At 50.8% G+C, this 21,470-nt stretch overlaps 1 protein-coding gene across 1 annotated transcript; it reads right to left on the minus strand.

The window, feature by feature from the left end:
* Positions 1–8,033: 8,033 nt before the first annotated feature.
* Positions 8,034–20,703, minus strand: SFTPD (surfactant protein D). Its single transcript, XM_036089811.2, has 7 exons — positions 20,505–20,703; positions 12,700–12,816; positions 12,331–12,447; positions 11,902–12,018; positions 11,389–11,505; positions 10,697–10,780; positions 8,034–8,419 (listed from the first exon to the last, which is right to left on the minus strand). Exons 1-7 carry the CDS (start codon positions 20,701–20,703, stop codon positions 8,043–8,045), a joined length of 1,128 nt encoding a protein of 375 aa, XP_035945704.1. The 3' UTR covers positions 8,034–8,042.
* Between the last annotated feature and the right edge of the window lie 767 nt (positions 20,704–21,470).

A 21,470-nucleotide genomic window follows, 5' to 3' on the forward strand; every position in this document is an offset into this window, starting at 1 on the left:
TCCAAGCTGGACTCGAGAGAAGCAGCCAAACTTAACTTTGAAATACGGTGATGGGCACAGCCTGTGGCCTTGGGTGCCCTGGCTGTGGCCTCCTGCTGCCCTCTGCTGGCTGTCCCTGGGACAGGCTAGCAAACTCCCAGAGATCGCAGGGGAAGCAAAGGCAACAGCAGGGGGCTGGGAGGGGGGCGGTGCCTCAGGAGCTCTTTGCAACTTCCGAGCGTTCTTCCTCTCCCCTTTTGCCTGGTGCTACACCCACTTGGAATGCCTTTCCTAAACGTCTCTACCCTTTAAGTCCAGATCCGGATGCACATTCCCTCTGGGTGACCACAAGTGTCCAGCAAGCCCTCAGTACTGGTGGGATTCTCTGCTCGTTGTCTGTGTGTCTGTCTCATTTCCAAACCTAACTGTGAGTTCTTCAGGGCAGGACCCGCATGCCACCTCCATCCTCCTCCTGGTCTGCCCACCTCAGATCTCTGTGTCCAGGGCAATTTCAGAATCCCCCCAAGGACAAGACCACACGGCTCACCCTTTGGAGGCTGGGTTTGTGGGCTTCCCATTGGGCTCCCCGTGGACTTTCTGGGTATCTCTCTCTCAAGTCCAATCAGAATCAGGCCCTGGGCTTTTTATTCCCTATTCCCCGCCCCCAGCACCAACGAGGAGGTTTGCCTGTGATTTTGGTAGTGACCCCTCATCCTCTCAAAAGTACTGAGGAGTTCAGGCTGAGGACCTGTAAGTAAGGAGACTTGAGAGAGTGCCCAGGGACCCCTTGGGCAGCAGCAGAGGGCCCAGCACTGGGAGGGATGGGGGATCTCCTGTGGGTCTCAAATGTAGAAGACCGTGCTATCCTGCCGCTGGGCAGTCTATGAGGCAATGCTGTCTTCCTAAAGCTGGGAGCCCAGCTGATGGAAGCACCAGGAGTCTTGCAGAGGTCCCAGAAAGGGCTTGGCTCACTGATGAAACTCAGGGGCATCCTCCCTGTTGGGCTCCCTCGGGTCCTGCAGAGCAGTGCCCTCCTAAGACAAGAATGGCAAACATCAGCACACAGGGTGCCCCTCTCCTCCGCTATGTCTGGGGCAGACAAAAGGCATCAAGTACCTCCTACTCAGCCTGGATGAGACCCTGAAAGCCATTTAACCCTGCCATTATCACCAAGGGATCTGGACTGTGTGTGGAAAGTGACTTCCTGTCCACCGCGGGCTGGTGCTCCTGACAAGTCCAGCTTCCTGTTCACCTGAGAACCTATGGCCTCGGTGATCACAAAAGGACTATCCAGTGCCTTGTGCAGGGTTGCATGTGTGACCCTCACCCCCAGTGAGAACGGGGTCTGGAGAGCCGACCTTGCCCAGCTGTGCTGAGCCCTTCCCGAGCTCTGTCTGGGAAGCTGTTCCCGGACCATCATCCCCCCTTCCACCGATGACATCTGGTCCCCAAGCACTCCAAGGACAGGCATCAGAAAAGGTGGTGTGCATTTTGGCTTCACTGTGTAAAGGAGGTTTGGGGAGGACAGAGGTGGAGGACAGCTGGATGCGTCAGAGGTGGCTTAACATCACACCCACTGCTACCGGTCATTCTCAACTCCTGCACCACGGTGATGCGCTGAGTTCCAGGTCAGAGAAAAAGCAGTGCCACTTTCCTCCTCCCCAGCCAGGATGCTAGACCCTGCTGCAGTCTCGGGGCCACAGCTGTGGATCCGGAGCCCAGCCACAGAGTCCACGTGAGGGAGGGCTGTGGAGGGATGCCCAAGTCCCTTTGTCCTAGCTGCCTCTAAGCCTGATCAACAGCGAAAAGGAAGTGAATAGATTGCCTTTAAAGTTCTTTCAGTCTTTTTCACATCTGTGATTATAGTGCCTTTCTTATTGCTCACAGTTGACCCTTGAATAGCAGACGTTAGGGACTCTAACCTCCCATGAAGTTGAAACTCCACATACAACTTTTGTCTTCCCAAAACTTTACTAATAGCCTATTGCTGACCAGAAGTCATACTCATAACATGAATGGTCAAAAACCACACAATTTTGTATTGTTACACATATTATACACTGTATTCTTGTAACAAAGTAAGCTACAGAAAAAAAAAAAAAGTGTTATTAAGCCATCAGGAAGAGAAAGAACATTTACAGTACTATACTGTATTTATAAAAAGAAAATCCACATATAAGTGGACCCACACAGTCTAAACCTGTGTGGTTCAAAGGTCAACTGTACGGTGCATAGTGGTGTTTTGTCTTTTTTTTTTTTCTTATATAGATTTTTCAAGATGTATTTTTCTCATTTGGCTTTAAAAAATGTGGTTTCTGGGCTAACTTATCATTTCTATCATTTTTATTTATTTTCTATTTCATTAGTTTCACTTTATATCTATTTGCTTTGTCCTTCCTTTACTTTCTATTGTTTGAAATTTTGTTTTAAAAAGATAAATACTGGGATGCATGGGTGGCTCAGTCAGTTAAGCACCTGCCTTCGGCTCAGGTCGTGATCCCAGGGTCCTGGGATCGAGTACTGCATCGGGCTCCCTGCTCAGTGGGGAGCCTGCCTCTCCCTCTGCCTGCCGCTCCCCCTGCTTGTGCGCACTCTTTCTCTCTCTCTCTGACAAATAAATAAATAAAATCTTTAAAAAAAAAAGATGAATACTTGGTTCGATTATTTTCAATTCATGCTTTAAAAATTTTTTTGTAATAATGAAAGTAAAGTATATATCCCTTGAATATAACTCTAACTCTAGCCCATAGATTTTGGGACTACTTACTGTTGCTGAATTTAGTTTTTTAAATTACTACTAAGATTGTGCATTTTTTCATGTTTCAACACTATTGGACATCAGTATTCCTTGTTTTATGAATTTTTTCTTCTCATTCTTTATCCCATTTTTCCTAATTATTCATCAGTTTATTGTTTTTTCTCTTATGTGCTTTGCAAATAAATCAACATTTTACTTTTCATTTTACGTTGGGTTTTACTTTTTGGCAGAGAAGTTTTATGTCTTTTTTGTGTGGTCTGATGTATCAATAATATTGTTTTGGGTTTTCTTCTCTGAGATCATTCTTAGATATCTCTTTTCCCCTCCAAGACTATAGAATCATCACTTATATTTTCTTCTGATTTTGATTTGTATATGTAACAAAAAGAATCTGATTTTATTTTTCCTCTAAATGCTTAACCATTTACGTCAGCATTATTAACTCAGCAATCATTTTCCTACTATTTTGGTATTCTATTTTTATCATGCATAGATGATACAAATGTGTACATATGCATCCTTGGACCTGTGTTTGGACTTCGTGGGTTTTCACATCATCTCTATTCCAGTGTCACTAATATACTAATTAGGTTAGTTTTATAAAACCTTTTAATATAAGATGACCAAGTTCAGTCTCATTTTTTATTTTTTTAAGATTTTATTTATTTAAGATAGAGAGCGTGCCTGGGGTGGGGGCTGGAGGAGGAGCAAGGGAGAGCGAGAGAGAGAAGCAGACTCTGTGCTGAGTGCAGAGCCCAGTGAGGGGCTTGATCCCATGACCCAGAGATTATGACCTGAGCTGACATCAAGAGTCAGACGCCCAACTGACTGAGCCACCCAGGCGTCCCCATTCTCATTATTTTTAAATTTTTTTCACTGTTCTAGGATGTTTATTCTTTCCTAAGAGCTTAGGAATCACTTGATGAGGCCCTTAAAGGACTTGGGATGGAATCTTTGGCGAACTCACATCCCTCTCGGTCGGTGGATGGGGGTCAGGCATCCGGGAGGCCAGGCATCGGGCTGGCTCAAAACCCAATCCTGGTTCTTCCCTCCTCTTCTTGCCCGGACCCAGCCCTCTGGTCACAGAGTGCCCGTGCTTGGCCCCAGGCTGCCGCCTGACCTTTCAGCCCTGGCCTGGGGCCAGCCAATCATAAAAGGGTAGAAAGCCTGGTGGTAAAGACGCAGCGCTACTTCCTCAGATCAAAGGGCCTGGAAACATCTTGAAAACACTTTATTCAGCCCTATAGACAGACTTACAAATAGGAATTGAGGATTTCATTCACTCAACTCTTTCATGTATTTACTCCATTAATTCTGCCAACGTACTAAAAACTACAAAAAGTACCATTTTGCTCAGGAAGGGCCCGCATGAGTCCCTCTGGGACTCAAAGTTGTTTGAGCCAGGCAGTCTGAGAGATTACACTGCTTAAGTAAATGGAGGGCAAGGAGGCTACTATTCAGTGTGTCACAGATATGGATGGGCTATGGATGCTGCAGTGACAACCCGCAAATCTCACTCAGAGCCCAAGTGGTTGCAAGTGATCCCCCCTAGATCCACAAGGGTAGTTGTGCTCCATGAATTTGCTCAGGTTTCCAGAATGCTGGATTGTAGAGTAACTTCATAGCCACCAAAGCCTTCTGTGATCACAGTGGCAGCAGAAAAGAGGGCATTTGGGGATATGCCCTGGTCCTCATCTGCGTCCTCCCAGAGGTGACACATGTCACAAGCCTGCCTTCGTAAGGCCTCCCTCATTGAAATATTGGTGAAAAACAGTAGCATCTACAAAACACCTGCTATTAGCCATCCAGAGGCCTCAGTCACAGACGATGCCCCTGAACAATAGTGAGAGTCTGAGTAGCCTGGAGATTCCGCAAGGTGACGGCTCCCTATTCTCCCCGTTAACGGGTTTTAGACTTGCCCACTCATTCTAATCCATTTCTTGAGCATCTCGATTGCCCGTTGCTGGAACACGTTCTAGAGCTTACCTCTAAGGCTCTGGATGTGCGGGGCTGCAGCAGCTATGAGGGCGTGACCAGCCGTTTCCATCTCTGTGGGTCAGTTCCTGACAAATATTTGAGGTATAAATTCATATTTTACTCCTCCTGATAGATACCTGGTTTTCTCTGCTCTTGTATATAAGACGTAGGTAACTTGAAAAGTCAAGCACACTATTAACCTTGGGCTGAGGACATGCAAAAGATAAGAGTGATGGAGAATGCCCTCCACGTAAGCAATTCCCTTTTATATCAAGGGAATGCAGAAGAAACCTAGGATCCTGAAAAAGCAAACATCAGAGGTCTCCCCACTGGCTGTTCATTGTGGGACGTGGGCTGGTTTGGTGCCAGGAGGGTTGAGAACCACGGAGTAACTTGAGAATCTTCTGTTAAACTGAACAGGGCCTTCCCTATGAAACTGCTGTGGCTGTCCCCTGTCTAAACAGGGAAGGATCCCAGTCTTCTCCCATGATGTCACCTGGCACTGTGAGGGTCACAACATCTCCTGAGATCATAAGAATCACACAGCCCGGGCTTTACATGGCACCTAGGCTACTAAAGCAGGGACCAGGGCTACTATGATTGGGATGGGGCTGATAATGTTTAAGATCTGTGTTGACCTTTGCCCATGATAGAAGTACTTGCAAGGGAGACCTCTAGTTCAGGAATGGGCTCAGGCTTGAATTTTCTGAAATGCTTGCCTCAGTCCTCTGCATTAGTCAAGCTGTAGCTACAGAGCCCAAATGACCCTCCTTACTTGTTCTCGGTGCTGGAGAGCAAACCAGGCCCCTGTGGCCCCACGGTGCAGATAGATTGGCCCCCTCTTCCTAGGGTTTGGGGTCTCAGCATTCCCAGCCTTCAACATCACAGAAGATTTCTTTCCTTCCTACTGAGTCACATAGTGCTGCACTCTTTCCTTCTCTCTTGTCAAGAAATAGGCTTGGCTTAAGTGTCAGGATGGGTAGTGATCACTTTTAGAGGGTCTGCCCAAACCACCATGACCTTGCATGGATCCCAGTGGCCATATTGTCCTGTGCGGACCCACCCTCCAGGTTTAGGTGATTGGACCAGAGGCGGGCATCTGAGACAGACTCATTTTCATAGGAGTTTTGAATTGCTATCAAGCAAGAGTTTCTTATCTCTGGGTGGCGATTTCTGTGATTTCGCCCTACATGGGCAGTCAAGAGAGTGGGAAGAAGAGGAAGCTGAGGTGGGAAGGAGGAAGAGGCAAGGATGCAGAAGCCAGGGAAACAGCAGACGCTGTCTCCCAGTCCTCCTTGGGCCAATTCACAACTCTCTGTTCTTAGAAGAAACGCTCCTATTTTGCTTAAAGCTCGATTCAGTTGTTCTTCATATTTGCAATTAAAAACAAACAAACAAACAAAAAGGCCTTTCTAAGCTCCCTCAGTGAGTGTGTCCAGGTGTGGCCTCTGTGCTGGAGAGTTGTTTGCCCTTACTGTGGAACTCACTTATATTTCAGAAGCTGCCAGGAATTGGGGATTTTTTTAGTAACAGGAGAAAGATCGTGGCAGAGAGCCTGAGCTGTGCGCTGGTGGGAGATGCGGTTTTGTTTTCAGGCCTGCTGTCCTATGTACTGGATGTGGCTGTAGGAGTGTTGGGCAGAGGACCAGGGGGACCCATTGAGGAAGGGCCAGAAAGGGCAGAGCTCATGGTCTCTGGGAACAAGGGAGAGAGTGGTTGGCTCTCTGTCTAGGGGAAGGGCATGACCCCCTCCTATGAGCTTGTGCTTCACCCAGGTGTCATTCCAATTTCTTAAGCATAGGTTCATTTATATTTTTGGGTTTTTGTTTTTTTTTTTTTAATGTCAGAGAGAGAGAGAGAGCACAAGCAGGGGGAGTGGCAGGCAGAGGGAGAAGCAGGCTTCCCGCTGAGCAAGGAGCCCGATGTGGGGCTCTATCCCAGGACCCTGGGATCATGACCTGAGCCGAAGGCAGATGCTTAACCGACTGAGCCACCCAGGCATCTCTCATTTACATTCTTTGTAGTACTTGGTCATGGTGAGCACAGGGTGATGTATGGAACTGTTGAATCGCTATACTCTACACCTGAAACTAATATAACTCTGTATGCTAACTAACTGGAATTAAGATAAAAACTTAATTAAAAAAAAGAAGAAAAGAAAATACCAAAAAATTTTTTGCAGTACTGTGTCAGTAAAATCGACTAAATTTATGCAGAGGACTTTGGCCTAAAAATGTACAGGCCAAAAGTATAAGCTCTGAGGTGAGACGACTTTGGCACGACTGAACTGCACTCCTGGGGCCACATGCGACTCCCGGTGTGCTCTGCGTCCTGGTTTCCAGAGCTGTAGAATGAGGAACCTTTGGCGAGACTACCTCTGGGGCGGGGTGGAGAAAGAACATTCCTGGAACTGTCAGGCCAGACGAGGGTTGGGGATAAATGTGAGCCTGGCTGGACACCCTCCGTGCCTGAGATTCCAAATGGATCTGGGGTTGTGTGGATGGAACTCCCTCCCATGAACCGAGAGGCAGTCATATGACATGAAGAGAGAGAGCTCCTGGGCCGTGCAGGGATGAGGCCCGGCCTACTGGGCATAGGGCCATGCAGTCGGGGGAGGCAGACACTCGCCGCCAGGTCATCCCCCTGTCCTCTGCCGCTTCCTGGGCACCGGCCTTGAAGCAAGAGGCAGCCACTGAGGCCTGCCAGCCCCGGGGCTCCAGCTTGCATTGGCTGGAGGAGCCTGGGGTTCAGGGAGAGGTCCCCCAACAGGGATATGCACATGGGAGCTGTCAGGAGAAGGAATTCGAAGCCTTGGACAGGATGAGTTGCACCTGGAGTGAGTCGGGCCAGAAGAGAACGGAAGGAGAGCAGGGGCCCCCACCGCGGCATGAAGCGGTCAAGAAGGGAGGAGCAAACGAGGCTGACGAGGCCGGACAAAAGTCAGCAAGAGCGCTGCTCTGGAAGCTGCTCTGGAAGAGGAGGAAGAGGGCAGGGCAGGGCTGGTCAGCCGGTCAAACGTGGCAGAGAGTGTGAGGAGGAGGACGGCTGAGGAGGAGCCACTGGATTTTGCCATGGGGAGGTCGTGGGGACCCAATTTTATTCCTTGCCACTGGGAGAGCAGCGGGCCCCTTCTTCCTGACAGGTCTTGCGTGTGTGAAGCCATCTGACTCGGAGAGAGGCGTTCCGCGGGGACCTGCCTTCTGGCCACCCCCCATGGCTCTGCGGAGAAGCCCTGGCCGGCAGAGGCGGCGCCATTTTACTGGGGCATCGGCAGCACACGGGCCTGGGCCTCCACCCGCTGGCCAGGCTCCCCGCCGGCCCCCGCGGCTCAGAACTCGCAGACCACCAGGCGCGGCTCCCCGCAGACCTTGTCGTTCCACTTGCCGTTGGTAAAGATCTCCACACAGTGCTCTGAGCCGCCATTGTTGTTGGGTTCCCCCGGGGCCCAGTTGGAATAGACCAGGGGCTCCCCGGTGGGGTAGGTGAAATTGCCCTCTGTCCCGATGTCGGTCATGCTCAGGAAAGCAGGCTTGTTCTGAACAGTGGCCAGCTCCTGCAGGGCCTCGTTCTCGGCTGCAGAGCGTGGGGAGGCCATCTGTCCCCCCGCCTGCGTACACACCTGCTGAGCGTCCTCAAAAGTCTTTTCAAAACCCCCTGTCTTGAAGATCTTCTCCCCAACAGCTCGGCCGTTGGGGAAGAGCTCCACTAAGAGAAGAAGAGAGTTAGATTGGGGTTATGGCAGCGCCTGGCCCCAGCTCAGGGCTCTGAGAGCTTTGTGCTCCAACTGGAGCCCCCCTCCCCCACCCAGGCCTCCCCGGTGGGGTGTCAGGGCACCAGATAGGACAAAAGTGAGGCACTTGGTTCCAGAGCAGCCCTGACTTCACAGTGCACGCTGGGAGGAGGGCCTGTGGGCTGCAGTTAACAGATGAGGACCCTGGAGCTCAGGGAGGTTAAGTAAGAGGCCCCAAGTCACAGGCCTGCCAAATGTAGGGTTAGGATTAAACCTTGTTTGCTGGGACACTAGAGCTAGAACATGCTCTTCCTACTTCACCCCACGTTGTGTGCTGGGGTCATTGGGGATTGGAATGACTTTGGCCGGGGAGATGTCAGCGTGGCGGTGGGGGTAGTTTCTGAGAGTATGAAAATCAGACCCTGCATAAGAGCAGGTCTGTGGGGTTGCTGTGTGGTGGGTGGGGGCAAGGGCGGGGGGGCATCCGAGAGCCTCGATGTGCTAATCTCTGCACTCGCTGCAGACCCATGTTGGCCCCTTGGTACCCATGTGCGTGATGCCCCAGCCAGTCAGCCTCCCCGGGGAGCTGGGGGAGGGGGGTGCAGGCACCGAGCGGTGTGGTGGCAGGGGGAGGGGACCGGTTCTGGGAGAGCCCTATTTGGGAATCAGAAGCCAGGGGTTCCACCCCAACCTGGCAATGGCTGTCAAGGTGGGCAAAGGAAAGTCACTTCCCTTTTCAGGCCTTCTAATTCCTCATCTCTAAAGTGGGGGCACACTTCATAAAAGCATCACCCATGGGACATATCAAGTATCTCTTTTCAGCCCATCCCAACCGCTTTTGGGCTCAGGCATGGAAATCCTCAGGGCTCCTGAGAGGGCTGTGCCCTGGCCTCCCTGGGCTGGTTAGGCTCAGGCTGCCCCAGCCCCACTGCCCTCCTCTGAGGACCTTCAACACGGACTCGGGGCACAGATGCTCCACAGGCTCAGGATGGCACTTGAAGCAGCCCTGGACGGGGCCCGTGCGGGGGTTCACGTTATGTCCCTGCATCTGGGTGCGTACACACGTGCATACACGAACATGTCCATGTATTCGTGCAAAGGTACACGGCAGCACCCACCATCCAGATACGTGTGCATACCTACACGTGCATACCTCTGGTTGTGCTCATGAATGTCATGGTGCGGGGTGAGTGAAGGTATTTGAGTACACCCACGTGGCTGGAGCCTATGGACACGTTCCGCTTTGTGTGCAGCAGTGGGCAGAGGAGTGAGTGAACGCGTGGGCAAATACGTTTGTGGAGTGAGGAAGACATACCCAATACCTGAAACTCTCATCCTTGCTACTTAGGTACTTAGGGGACAACCCTGTGTCTTACCCAGTTGGGCCCCTTTATGCTCTACTCCTTCAGAAAACTGTTCTTTTTTTTTTTTTTTTGGATCAGGGAGATTGGATGAGTGATGTAGACTCAGTGCTGAAGTCAGGGAGAGCAGATGGGGGGGGAGGGCAGTCAAGGACTGAGGTGGAGATTCCAAAGGGCACAGGGCACTCAGGCGTGTACTCCTGGGGGCCCCTGCCTCGGCAGCATTCCAGGGTTAGGGAAGACTCTCTGCTTGAAACACCGGGGGAGGTTCAGGGAGAGTACTGGCTGGAGCCCAGAGGCAGCCAGCCCCCTGCCAGAACCTTGAGCATGTCCAGGGTGAGGTACTTGATTGGCCACACGGCAAGGCCAGGCCCCCACCAGCCTTGAACCCCAAGGGCAGCATCCCAGCCCCGGCTCTCAGGACAGTGTCTGGATTCTCTGCTGCCTTGGGCCGTGAAGCAACGTCCCTGGGCACTCACTCACAGGGCCCCACGGATGTTAGGAATACATCCTGGGTTGGGTGTCCGCTGTCTATCACAGGGACCAGCACGGGGTAGGCAGGGTTTAGGGCACTGACTGGGTCACAGGTGGCTGTGATACTGGGGGCATCCTAGAGCCTGCTAACAGCTACCATACTTCCGTCACCCCACTGAACTGGCGATAGGGCACATCCTCCTATATGTCTCTTGCATCTACTTGCAGATCCTGGACTATGCTCTGTCCCAGCCCTATTCTCAGCCCCAGACCTTGCCCCAGAGCCAGGTCCAGCCCTAAATGTGGTCCCAACCCATTCCAATCCTAGACCCAAACCCAGCCAATGCCAAACCAAGGCCCAGACCCAGTCGGGGGCCTAGCCTTGGTGCCTGGCTCCAGTCAGGCCCAGGAACTTACCTTTCCTATACTGAGAGAAGGCATTCTGGAGGTGTTGTACCTGTCCGTGCAAGGCCTCCACCTGCCGCCTCAGAGCAGTGATGTCTGCCGAAGAGAGGGGCCGAGGGAAGGTAAGCCCAGCGTAGCCTGGGATCAGCTCAGAGCCTAGGCCTCAAGGGAAGGGTGCCCAGTTGCAGGCACATACTTGGGGTGGGCTAAGCTGCTGGGACCAGGTCCTAAGAAGCCCACATCTGCTGACATAACCGACCCCTGTTCCTCCCAGATTTCCCGTGGTTCTGCTATGAACTAAGTGTCCCACAAGCAGGTCCCTGCACCTCACAGACACTGACCACATGACATTTGAACTCCAAATTCTGGGCATCCCATAGCACCTCTTTTTGGGGGGATAGGAATACTTCCCATCCATTGGGTTATTTGATACTCAGACTATGCTTTGAGTCGGGAAGGGGGCTATGCTTTCCCCAGTGATCAGATGGAAAAGCTGCCCAGGGTTGCCCTCCACTGAGTAAGTCTAAAACCAGAGCCTAATTCTCCTGCCTTCCTGCCTGCTAGCTTTCCTGTTTCCCACCACTCCCCATGATTAATGGGGCCGAAGTCTGAGAGGATAGGCTGTCCTGATAGATAAGAGCACCACCTTCCTCCCCCTGCCCCCACCCTGGGGGAACTCCCAAATCTGGCAGGTGCCACCTTACCCGGAAGCCCACTCTCTCCCTTCGCTCCTTTGTCCCCAGGAGCACCTCTGTCCCCCTTCAGTCCCGGGGGCCCTTTGGCACCTGGAGGTCCCGGTGGACCCATGGCTCCAGCAGGTCCTGGGATCACAGAAGAAGAGCTGGGTGAGCTCCGTACACGTTTTCCAGCATTTTCAGCCTCCCAGTACAGGGACCATCCAACTGGCCCATGGTCCCCCTTCCCCCATACAGACTGTTCCCAGAACCCAGCCATGCACCCTCTCCTTACGCTGACTGTCTCATCACCCAAAGACCCACCTCTCTGGCACCTAGACTAGCCCTGTTGCTCACGTGTCACTCTCCCTCGATGCAGACAGCTCCCAGAGCCCAGCAGTCACCCTCCTTGGACATAGACTCTCCCCTCCTGGTCACGCCAGCTCTGACGTGATGAGTGGCGGTGGTGGAGAGATGGCCATGGGCAGCACCAGGGGGACACAAGGGAACCGGAGCCCGGCCCTAGCCCCTTCCATCACTCACCTGCTGCCCCGGCACTCCCAGGGGCTCCGTGCTCACCCGGGGCACCTCTCTCTCCTTTAACACCTGTGGGACCTTGTGTCCCCGCAGAGCCCGGCTTGCCGGCCACACCCGCTTCTCCTGAGGAAGGAACCAATTGGGACAAATGTTGCTGAGAGTGTGTTCAGTCCTGGAGTTTTCACCCACCGCTCCAGGGGGAGAGAGCCAACTGGGGAGAAGGTGCCCCTTACGGGGCTTCCTCCAGGGAGGTGAACAGGAAAACGCCACCATTGTGGGAAGCGGGGGGAGGAAGGGGCCACGACTCGGCCTTACCCAGCGCTGACCGTCTGGGCTTTTCCTGGCCCTCCGAGCTTGCTGCCTGAGGTCCCAGCCCGGACCGCCACCATACTCCTCCCCTCTCCCTCCCAGACCAGCCACATATCAACCACCTACCTTTGGGCCCGGCCTCTCCTTTAGGGCCAGGTGGGCCTTGAGGTCCTACGTTCCCCTGCTTCCCTGATGGACCCTCTCTGCCAGCTGAACCAGGCACGCCTCGAGGTCCCGGAGGTCCTGGGGAAGAAGACCACCCTGGTCAGTGGCGCTAAACCTTGTTGGCGGGGGAGCACATGAAAAAACGAGAGCAATGATAGAAGTGAGAGAGGCAGCCGTGGTACTTTCCAGGCTTCTCTGAGATAACCCAGTGCCACCTTCACAACAACCTTCTTCCTTCTCCCTGGGATGGGATCTGTGCATGTCTACTGGCAAATCCCAGGGTCGGCAGCAGCACCTGCAGACAGCCGAACTCCATGCGCAGCTGCTCACCAGATGGTCCGGAGTCTCCCTTTGGTCCAGGCTCTCCCGCAAAGCCATTGTCCCCTTTGGGCCCAACTAGGCCAGCTGGTCCAGGCATCCCGGGTCTCCCTACAGCTCCTGGCAAACCTGTAGCAGCAGAAGAGATGGGTATAAACCTGGCCTTGGGCCCAGGAGGAGCCAGATGCCTCTAATGTCAGGCCCCTTGCATGCCTTCAAGGTTCTACTTGAAGAGACATTCCATCTCCACACTCCTTGGTCCAGTGGTGATCCAGGAAATGGGTGTCCCCATCCCCATTTTACAGGTGAGAAAACAGGCCAGCCAGAGTTGGCTGTGGATTCAAGCCAAGACCCATCCGACTTGGCTTGTTCACGGTATTTACAGCCGGAAATCTGTCAGCATTTACCCTTGATCATGGACTCCTTGTTCTCGCCTTCCCAGAACCAAAGTTTCTATCAGAAATGACACCTGGCACTAATCACCAGGAAACTGCAAATCAAAACCACAATGAGATACCACCTCACACCTGTTAGAATGGTTATTATCAAAAAAGACAAGAGATAACAAGCGTTGGCCAGGATGTGGAGAAAAGGAAACCCCTGTGCACTGTTGGTGGGAATGTAAATCGGTGCAGCCACTGTGGGAAACAGAATGAAGGTTCCTCAAAAAATTAAAAGTACAATTACTATATGATCCAGCAATTCCCCTTCTGGGTATTTATCTAAAGGAAGCAAGAACACTAATTCAAAAAGATATCTGCACCCCCATGTTCGTTGCGGCATTGTTTACAGTAGCCAAGACATGGAGACGGCTTAGAGCCTAGATGTCCATTGATGAATGAGTGGATGGAGAAAATGCAGGTGTATATATGATGGAATATTCCTCAGCCATAACAAAGAACGAAATCTTGCCATTTGCAACAACATGGATGGACTTTGGGGGCATTATGGTAGATGAAATTAAGTCAGACAGAGAAAGACAAATCCCATATGATCTCATTTATATGTGGAATCTAAACAGACAAGCCAACCAACAAACAAAAACAACAAACTCATAGATACAGAGAACAGATTGGTGATTGCCAGAGGTGGGCTTGGGAAGTGGGCAGAATGGCTCACGGTGGTCGAAAGATACAAATGTCCAGTTATAAAATAAGTTCTGGGGATGTCATGTAGAGCATGGCAACTAGAGTTAATAATACCGTATTGTATATGTGAAAGTTGCTCAGAGAGTAGATCTTTTTTCTTTTTCTTTTCTTTTTTTTTTTTGTGAGTAAAGTGATAGAAGTTTATTAAGCAAGGATACAGAAAAAAGCTCTCAGGAGTGAGACGGGTCCTGCCACTGAGGGCATTTAGGGTTGGTCTTTTATAAACAGCTAACCAGGGACCTTAAATCCTTTTATCCTCTCTATATCACCATTGAGCAAGGACTAGTGATAACACCTTCAATGGCTTACTTCCTTTTTAGGGTCTGGTTATTCTTTGTTGGTCACAGGTGATTATCATAAAAAAAGACACCCACCCCACATGCTTAGGCAGGGTGGTCCGGTTTGTTCCCTTATCTCTTGTTTCCCCATACCCCGACATTTTTGGGATTTCTGTGAGCCTGATCACATAGCTCCCTATCTATCTCTCCCTACCTAGCCCCGCCTGTCCCTTACTCATTCTTCCCCCTGGAAATAGTAACCCTTACTGCCATTAGGGAGTGGGACAGTGACCACTCTGGCTGCTTCCTGCTGAACTGGGACGGCGGGCTGTGCGGCAGTTAGAATCTATGCAGGAGTCGGTCCAGAGGCCCGCGGTATGGCTCCAGGGGGTCATGATGGACAGCAAACGGTACATGCATCAGCACATGCAAAAGGATGAACATAAAACAAGTATTAGGCCCCAAATTATGATCACATTCCTTAGATAAGATCCCCAATTACCAATTTTGTCAAATAGATTAGTAGATATCTTGATCTTATTTAATGGATCACAAATGTCCCCTATTAATTGGGACACCTGTAACGTTAGAACAACACATGAGGAAATCCCTCATACCCCTAGTAAATACTAGGCAGTCAATAGTGGCACCGTTCTGGAGAAGTCCCTCTCTGACTTCACTTAATTCTTGGCTGAGTACATCTAGCGCCTGGGAAGTAACATTTAGAGTCCTGCTGAGCAAGCATACTGTTTTGCTTATTTTATGTAAGTCCTGGAAGTCCCATAGTGAGTTCTGAGGCTCTTTTTACCAGGAGGGCTGTGGTATGTTGTATGTTTGGCTAAAGCCTTTGTTTGCAAGTGTACATCAATAGAGGCAGCTGCTAGGATAAATGACTATGAGATAAAACTATCAAGAAGTTCTCTTTGTAAGGCGCGCCTGGGTGGCTCAGTTGTTAAGCATCTGCCTTCGGCTCAGGTCATGGTCCCAGGGTCCTGGGATCGAGCCCCGCATCGGGCTCCCTGCTCCGCGGGAAGCCTGCTTCTCCCTCTACTTCTCTCCCCGCTTGTGTTCCCTCTCTCGCTGTGTCTCTCTCTGTCAAATAAATAAATAAAATCTTAAAAAAAAAAAAAAAGAAGAAGTTCTCTTCGTTTAAGGTCTAGCCTTAACAGTATCTTAATCATAAGGAATCACTGGCAAGTGGGAGAAGACTTGTCTCAGGATATAAGGGCATCCCCAAGTACATTATCCAATTGAATCATAAAGAAAATGGGATCATCCATTATCTCTGTAAGCCCATAGTTAATCCCATGCAGTGGGGTAAGCTCTGGCTTCAAAAGAGCAATTTTTGTTATCCCAGCCACATAGAATTGATCAAGGTTCTAGTTGAGTTATATAATCGTTGGGGAATCAAATCCTTTTTTTTTTTTTTTTTTTCCGTTTAAATAATCATATGCCCATGGGGTCCTGTTACTATCCCCACAGAATAACAAGCAAGATTGCCTATACATGAGCTATTGTGGCAATTTCTCTGAGGTTTACCTCACGTCAGAGAGTAGATCTTTTTTATATATACATATATATTTTTTAAGATTTTATTTATTTATTTGAGAGAGAGAGAGAGAGAAACAGCATGAGAGGGGAGAGGGTCAGAGGGAGAAGCAGGCTCCTTGCCGAGCCGGGAGCCCGATGTGGGACTTGATCCCAGGACTCCAGGATCATGACCTGAGCCGAAGGCAGTCGCCCAACCAACTGAGCCACCCAGGTGCCCCCAGAGAGTAGATCTTAAAAGTTCTTATCACAACAAGAAAAAAATTGTACTATGTGTGGTAACAGACGTTGACAAGACTTCTTGCAGTGATCATCTCACAATTCGTGCAAATATTGAATCACTGTTATACATCAGAAACGAAGACAATGTTATATGGCAATTATACCTCAATAAAAAAAAGCAAAAGCAATGCAATATGCTCTTGAAACCATAGAAAAGAGACCAAATTGTTACCTAATGTATCCCTATGCACAACGGGATCCTGTTTCACAAGTACGTACACGGTGTGTAGGGCGTGCACGTGCAGGACGTACTGGGAAAGACACAGAAGCGGATACAGAGGCGTGACCAGCTTTCCTTCCTAGTGACACAAGGTCATGGTAACTTTCTTGTTGTTTCTTTAGTGGCCACAAATTATTTTTGTATTGGAAAAATGATCAAGCATTTTTAGAAAGACGTGTTACCTCCAGAAGGGCTGCCTAGGCCTGACATTACTCAAGATTTACCCCCAAAAGATTAACGGGAGCAGATGACTCTCAATGTTTAAGAGTTTTACACTCAGTTCTGTTCTTTTGGTTATTCTTTTTTTTTTTTTACTGAGGTGAAATTCATATAACATTAACCTTTTCTTTTTTTTTTTAAAGATTTTATTTATTTGTTTGACAGAGAGAGACACAGCTAGAGAGGGAACACAAGTAGGGGGAGTGGAAGAGGGAGAAGCAGGCTTCCCACCGAGCAGGGAGCCCGATGCGGGGCTCGATCCCAGGACCCTGGGATCATGACCTGAGCCGAAGGCAGACGCTTAACGACTGAGCCACCCAGGCGCCCCATATTAACCTTTTCAAAGCACACAGTTCAGTGGCAGTTAGCTCACTCACTCACTCACTCCTCTATTAAGTTCAAAATCATTTCATCACCCCTCATAAAAACCATAGCCACTAAGCCATCACCCCCAATTCCCCCTCCTCCCAGCCCCTGGACGCCACTACTCTGCTTTCTGTCTCTATTTTCTATTTTGGACATTTCATATACATGGATTCCTACGACTTATGACCTTTGACGTCTGGCTTTTGTAACTTGGGGGTGACGTCCCTGAGTGCCATCCACTTGACAGTGTGTCTCAGCACTTTATTTCCTTTTATGGCTGAGTCATGTTCCACCATATGGACAGAGCACATCTTGTTCGTCCATTCACCCATCGCCAGGCCTTTGGGCTGTTGTGAATAAAGCCGCTATAAACATTCACGTGCAAAAAGAAATGACACCTGACAGGTGGTGCTGACTTCTTCATTCACTTACTTGTTCACTAAGAAGCCAGGGAATACAACCGTGGGCCCGGCGCTGGGCGAGATGCAAATGTTAGCCCCAGGTCCCGGTCTGCACGGGATTTGTGATAGGATTTTCAACTGTGAGACACAGCCCATGAGTGAGGAAGACAATTCACAAGATGTCCCTCGTCCTGTCACATCATCACCCCAACCCCAGCACGCACACATGCCCAGAGCTCTCTTCCTAGAGGAAGAAATGGGACTTTAGGGTGAGGAGGATTTAGAGAGAATTGCAGAGGAAAGGGGACATGTTAGACCTAGAAAACGTGCTCCCAGGGGAGGAGCGACCAGGCCAGCCTGGGCAAGAATGAGCCGGTGGCGGGGGGCTGGTGCCTGGGATGGGTGGTTGAGAAGCTCTGTGCTGGGCGTGGTGTCCTGCTTCTAGTTATGATCCTCACTGGGAATGCACTGGAAGCAGAGAGAGTTATGGGTTGGGCCCCACATCCCATGTCCAACAGGTCACACTGTGCTGGGGCAGAAATGTCCTGCCCCTAGATTGAGCCTCTCTTGGGCTCCACCCTGGCTGGGCTGGGGACAGGTAGAAGGAGCGGTAGAGGTCTCCCATCCATGGTGCACAAGCCCTGGAGGCCGGGAGAAGGGACCCAGGCAAGCACCCATGCCTCCAAAAGCACTAATTTTGGGGCGCCTGGGTGGCTCAGCCAGTTAAGCATCTGCCTTCAGCTCAGGTCATGATCCCAGGGTCCTGGGATCGAGCCCCATGTGGGGCTCCCTGCTCAGTGGAGATCCTGCTTCTCCCTCTTCCCCTCCCCGCTGCTTGTGCTCTCTCATGCTCTCTCTCTCTCAAATAAATAAATAAAATCTTAAAAAAAAAAAAAGCACCAATTTTGCATCCTAGTGTCCCCCAAAGGCCAGCCCTGTACCTCAGTATGCCCTGAAGTGAAGCTTTAAGGACCAGCAGTGTGGCCAGTCTTCACCACAGTAAATCCCTCCTCTCCTTTCATTTTCCCTTCCTTTATTCCACAAGTACTCGCTGAAACTTCTACTGTGCACAAGACAGCATCTTGATGTTGGGACACGCCAGGGAAAGCAGCAGACACAAAAGCAGATCCCTTCCTCTTGGAGCTTAAACCCAACTGCATAGAAAGAGATCCTAAAAATTAAAATGTACAACCTAGGGTTTATTAGATCAGAATAAGTGCCACAGAGGAAAAATAAAGCACAGAGAGTGTCGGAAGGGAGCGCAGTGTCTTCTAAGTAGGGTGGTCAGGGACAGACTCGCGGAGAAGGTGGTCTGTGAGGAAAGCCGGGAGGAAGGTGAGGAGTGACCCACGAGGGCAGCTATGGGGAGAGCAGTGACAGGGCCTCAAGTAGGTGGGGGGCTGAATGTGGTTAGGGATCAGCAAGGAGCCAGTGTGGCCAGAGGAGAAGGAGGCGAGGTCAAAGAAGTAGGCAGGGGTGGAGTGCCTGTGGGCTGCTGAGGAGTGTGCGGTTTTATTCTGAGGGAGATGCGTGCCCCTGGAGGGACGCTCTTGCTGAATCCTTCTGGGAAGGAATCTTGGAGGTGCTGAGGAATAAGGGGACTGTCCCTGGAAATACAGCCCCCAAAACAGGGTGGGGTCTTATGGACCATCCATGATATGCCTGAGGCATTACCGTAGTGACCCGACTCCACCCTCCACCTCTGCTCAAGGCTCTCTTCTCTCTGGCCTATCTGGAACCCTGTGCGTCAGCATCTGCAGGGGACATTGTCATAAGTCCAGACTCTAACCCCAGCCAGACTTCCTTGGGTCGGGATTCTGAGGTGCTCCAAGCTCTCTAGGAAATTCTCAGACCCATGATGGTTGAACAACTCGTGTGCCTGCAATCCGGGAGCCAGAGTGCAGCTTGGTTCCTGGGCCCAACTGTGTACGGTTCTTTCTCCAAGCACCAACCCAAGGCCAGGCTTGGCACGTGCATAGGTTGGGGGGGAGGCATCTGCACAAAAGAGGGGGGCTCAGCCACACTCGATGCTGCAGCGTCACAGGGCCACTATAGGAAAAGGCACCCCTGGGATTTAATTCAGGGCCCCTCTGAGAGTTGGAGAGATCGGGGATTCTCCAAGATGCGGACACCCTGAATACCACCCTTCTTCTGAGTTCCCTTCCAGGTGGCCTTCCCCAAGCCCCAGGCCATTTACGTTGGGAGCCACTTTCTGTCTGTAAAGGATGGACAGATAGATACTCGCTTGTCCCTTACCCTACAAAGCCTGGAGATGTTACCCATTCTTTCCACCTTAAATGTTGTTAGTTTCCTTCCTCCCCAACCAAAATGCAAACTCCTGAACGATAAAGACCACAGTAGATCCCACCATAGCCGTAGCCCAGTGCCTGCAGGTCCCTTGTCTTAGTTGTTGCTTCACTGAATTCTGACACCTTGCCGCTGAGACTCAGATAATTCCCTTAATAATCAGTACCTTTGGGAACCTCAGGAGAATTCACCTGATTGGACCAGCAGGAACATGCACCTTCATCTTGACAACTTAACAAAAAAGTTAAACCTTGGCTCAGTTATTCGTCACTGTGTGGTCGATATTATTCCCATTTATAGATGAGCAAACAGACTCGGGGACACTGGCTTGTCCCAGGGTAGGTCTCTGCTGTGGAGATGGAGCTAGCTGTCTGGCACAGATCTGTCTGATGCACAAGCCCGTGTCTTTTCCCCTCCACACTGGGTGTCATTTGGCCTTTCTGCGTCACCATGTTCTCACCTGCCAAATGTGAGTCATATGTTGTTTCTTGTGAAACATTTGGTAGGGTTAAATGAATTACTCAGTGATGCCCAAGCACAAGGCTAGGAGAAAGAAATGTGAGCTCCCTTTCATTCTCTCCGTAATGTATTAGGGTAAATCCTTTTGATCAGACCTGAGTCTGGGGCCACTGAGCCTCCTTCTTTCCCATTCTTCATGCAGTATTAAAAATATTTATCTCCTCGCACAGACACCATTTAATCTGGAGGACCAACTGTTAAGTCCCTGGAGCTGGGTTCTGGAGAACCACAAATTCCATGTCCCCACTATTTCCTCATTCTTGGGGTGGGAGGAATCAGAAGAATCCGGGGGAGGAGTCAGGGCAACTGGTAAGGGAGGGAGGCACCTGGGGGCTCAGAACAGCTGGTCATTTTTCAAATGGTAAAACAGCATTTCAGAAGGACCGAATGTCTCAGGGAAACCCACCCCCTGAGGAGGAAGAAGTCCACCTCTGAGCCTTCCACAGCAGAACAACCAGCGTTTCTGGATTGGTTACAATTCCAATGCCCACCCCATTCCACCAGGACGAGCCCATGGTCCCAGCTCTACCTGGATCCCCCTTCTCGCCCCGGGGGCCCTCTCTTCCATCCCGTCCATCACGACCGGGCAGGCCATTCTCCACAGGGTTACACATGACCAGGGTGCAGGTGCCGGCCACTGCTCTCTGGGAATAGGTCTTCATTTCTGCTCCCAGTGACCTCAGGGGCTGTGTGAGCAGGATCAGCATGGAGAGAGGGAGGAGAAGCATGGCCTAGGCAGATGAACAGAAAGAGAAAGGACATGCTCTTGGTCCTAGGACATTGGTTAGGGCTTGGCCTGGCTCCTGAAGGTCAGGAGAAGTACCTCCCCACAACCCCCCTCCCTCCTGTGGGGCTCCCAAAACAGTGGAGGGACCAGGTGGGCATATGGTCTGGCCTGGGAGGGCACGAGTTACCCAGATGGAACTCCTGACACGAGTTGACAGCAGTATCCACCTACTCTCAGATGCCCCGTGTTGTCCTTTCCTGTGTCTTCCCTGGGCACTGCCGTCGGCACCGGGGCTAGGATGTAGAATTCCTCACTGAAGCCAGGATTCATGAAGCCATGAATCAGGAAGGATTCATTGGGTAGTTCTGGAAAGGACCTTTCCCCACCGGACCTCCTTCTCCCTGCCTGTATTATTAAGGTGGGTGGCTTAGCTCCGACAAGGCAAACCCGTTCCCTCTCACTTGCTGCCTTGGATGGACTAGCACTCGTGTCGTCTGCAGTGCTATTCTGAAAAGGAGTCAGAGTCCTGGATGCTTAGTGATGTCTGTCCTGAGCACAGGATGGGTATGTGGTTGCATGTTTTCCAGCTGATTAGCCATCCCTGGACTAGACACTGTCTCCGTAAGGAAATTCCCACAGAGAACCCAGGTGAAAGTTCTCAGAGATATGAAGTTAGTAGCTGGAGAGCCCCTGGGACACGTAGTATTCTGCTCCAACAACCTAAGAGAACTTAAAGAAAGGCCTCAGGGTAGAAGGGGACGTGTGAGA

The sequence above is a fragment of the Halichoerus grypus genome, chromosome 7 (genome assembly GCF_964656455.1).
Source record: "Halichoerus grypus chromosome 7, mHalGry1.hap1.1, whole genome shotgun sequence".
In the NCBI taxonomy this organism is placed as follows: Eukaryota; Metazoa; Chordata; class Mammalia; order Carnivora; family Phocidae; genus Halichoerus; species Halichoerus grypus.

Bases quoted from the DNA above. Each gene is read 5' to 3' on its own strand.
- SFTPD (XM_036089811.2), bottom strand. From the start codon at position 20,703: ATGCTTCTCCTCCCTCTCTCCATGCTGATCCTGCTCACACAGCCCCTG. The intron at 12,019-12,330 runs GTAGGTGGTTGA...TTCCTTCCTCAG, and splicing joins AGGAGAGGCCGGGCCCAAAG to GAGAAGCGGGTGTGGCCGGC. The intron at 11,506-11,901 runs GTGAGTGATGGA...CTGTGATCCCAG, and splicing joins TGGGAGTGCCGGGGCAGCAG to GACCTGCTGGAGCCATGGGT.